The sequence below is a fragment of the Echinops telfairi genome, unplaced genomic scaffold (assembly GCF_000313985.2).
Source record: "Echinops telfairi isolate 266 unplaced genomic scaffold, ASM31398v2 ScPeMD7_7468;HRSCAF=8506_0, whole genome shotgun sequence".
Taxonomy (NCBI): domain Eukaryota; kingdom Metazoa; phylum Chordata; class Mammalia; order Afrosoricida; family Tenrecidae; genus Echinops; species Echinops telfairi.
The window spans coordinates 32,631,049-32,632,702 of NW_022111369.1; the positions used below are offsets into that span (position 1 = coordinate 32,631,049).

The 1,654-nt window shown below is 42.9% G+C and overlaps 1 protein-coding gene across 3 annotated transcripts in view; it reads right to left on the reverse strand.

Annotated features, from left to right (window-relative positions):
- Window positions 1-35: 35 nt before the first annotated feature.
- The window catches only part of ARHGAP24 (Rho GTPase activating protein 24), a 518,143-nt gene continuing 516,524 nt past the window's right edge, over window positions 36-1,654 (reverse strand). For all 3 annotated transcript variants that reach the window (XM_004703244.2, XM_004703247.4, XM_004703245.2), the window contains one exon: window positions 36-872. In XM_004703244.2, coding sequence (XP_004703301.1) covers window positions 629-872 — 244 coding nt within the window. In that variant the 3' untranslated portion in view covers window positions 36-628. The remainder of the gene's footprint in view (window positions 873-1,654) is intronic.

Consider the following 1,654-nt stretch of genomic DNA (forward strand, 5'->3'; position numbering starts at 1 on the left):
AGGGAGGATCTGAAAGAACAGCTCAATGGCCCCTGGAGATTCTATCATATTTATAAAATTATTTACACATCCCATTTTGGTCATGGGCAATGTCTATTGGTACAAATAGCACAGCCACAAAGTATTCTTTTGCTTTTAATAAGTCATATTATATATCTTCATATATATTTATATTTCTGATTATCTTCATTTCCTCAGCAAAGAGAGAAATAAAAATATTGATCTATAAAATAAGCGGATGATAACACAATGCCAAAAATAGCTCATGTTAAGTGCAAGAGGTGAAGCTTGAAAGCAAGCTACATTGCAACAACTTATTTGACTCAACAGTTTAAATACAAGACTTGCCATAAAATAATTTTTGAATATGCTTCTTGCTTTTAGTTCACTTTTTAAAAACTACTCTATATACACAGATCCAGTTGTAACACTTGACAGTAGCATTATGGGGCATGATATAACTTTGGTACACAGTGAAAATATGGATGGCTAACGTCTGTAAATAATACTCCTCCACCAGTTAGAGCACTGTACAGTTAGGTGACCAGCCACCTGCTCCCATCTATGACCCCACCAGAGTCCCCAAAGTCCTTTCCAGAGCCATCGGAGAGGGCAGGGGAGACCGGGCTCACTGGATCCAGATGGCGTTTCCTCTCTCGGTTCTCCTGGGTTCCACGGTCAGCTCCCCGAACGTGGAAAAAAACTGCTCCATTTCTTTCTGTAGCATGTCGTTCCTTTTCTCAGCATCTTCTTTTGCTCGCTCAGCATTTCGCATTTTGATCTCGATCATTGTGAATTTTTTCCTTTCCTGATCCAGTTCATCGTGTAGGCTCATCATTTCTGTCTCCAAAGTCAAGTTCCGCTGCTCTAAGCTGCAAAGGGTGGGGGAGGGGAGAAGAGATAAAGTGATGTTGAACATTTGAAATGTCAGAGGGAGAGAATTCACATATTTTCAACAAGGATTAGTATGTTTTCAACAAGGACAATCGTGTCAAAATTAGGAGCACAGTTATAATGGGTTTACTGCTTCCAAACTCGGCGCTTCTTCTACCTCTCCCTCGTGCTGAGAACTGCCTTGGCCAGCTGTAATGCAGAGAGGAGTCCCAAATGAAAACAAAGAGTGTGCGTGAGAGGTTTGTGCCACTTGACACCCACACTCCAGCTGTGGAACTGAGAAACACAGTAATGCCGTCTCACTGCCAGCCTACCAGATTACTGGTGAAGGGAGGTGAGAGTGTTGGCAGGTGCTCCCTGGGGCCTGGTTTGTCTAGCAGTGTTTACCAGCATCCAAGTACCCGGAAAAGTTCCTTTCATAACCGCCTAGAAGTTACAGAGATTCAGTTCAGCAACACAGAGTAGTTTAAGGCATTAGCAGTCTGCATAGGAGATGCTAATCTCTGGATGAGCAGATGAGGGGTGGGTGTTTGACACAACCCCTATTTCCTGTATCGAATCATCTCACAGAGTAAAACCGAGCAGTGCCGAGGGAGGATCTGAAAGAACAGCTCAATGGCCCCTGGAGATTCTATCATATTTATAAAATTATTTACACATCCCATAGAGTGTTTGATATTCTTCAGTACTGGGTCCAATCAGCATGTCATCATTGTGACGGAGAAGTACGGCCTCCTCCTGTCGGAGGGAAAGGTAATCA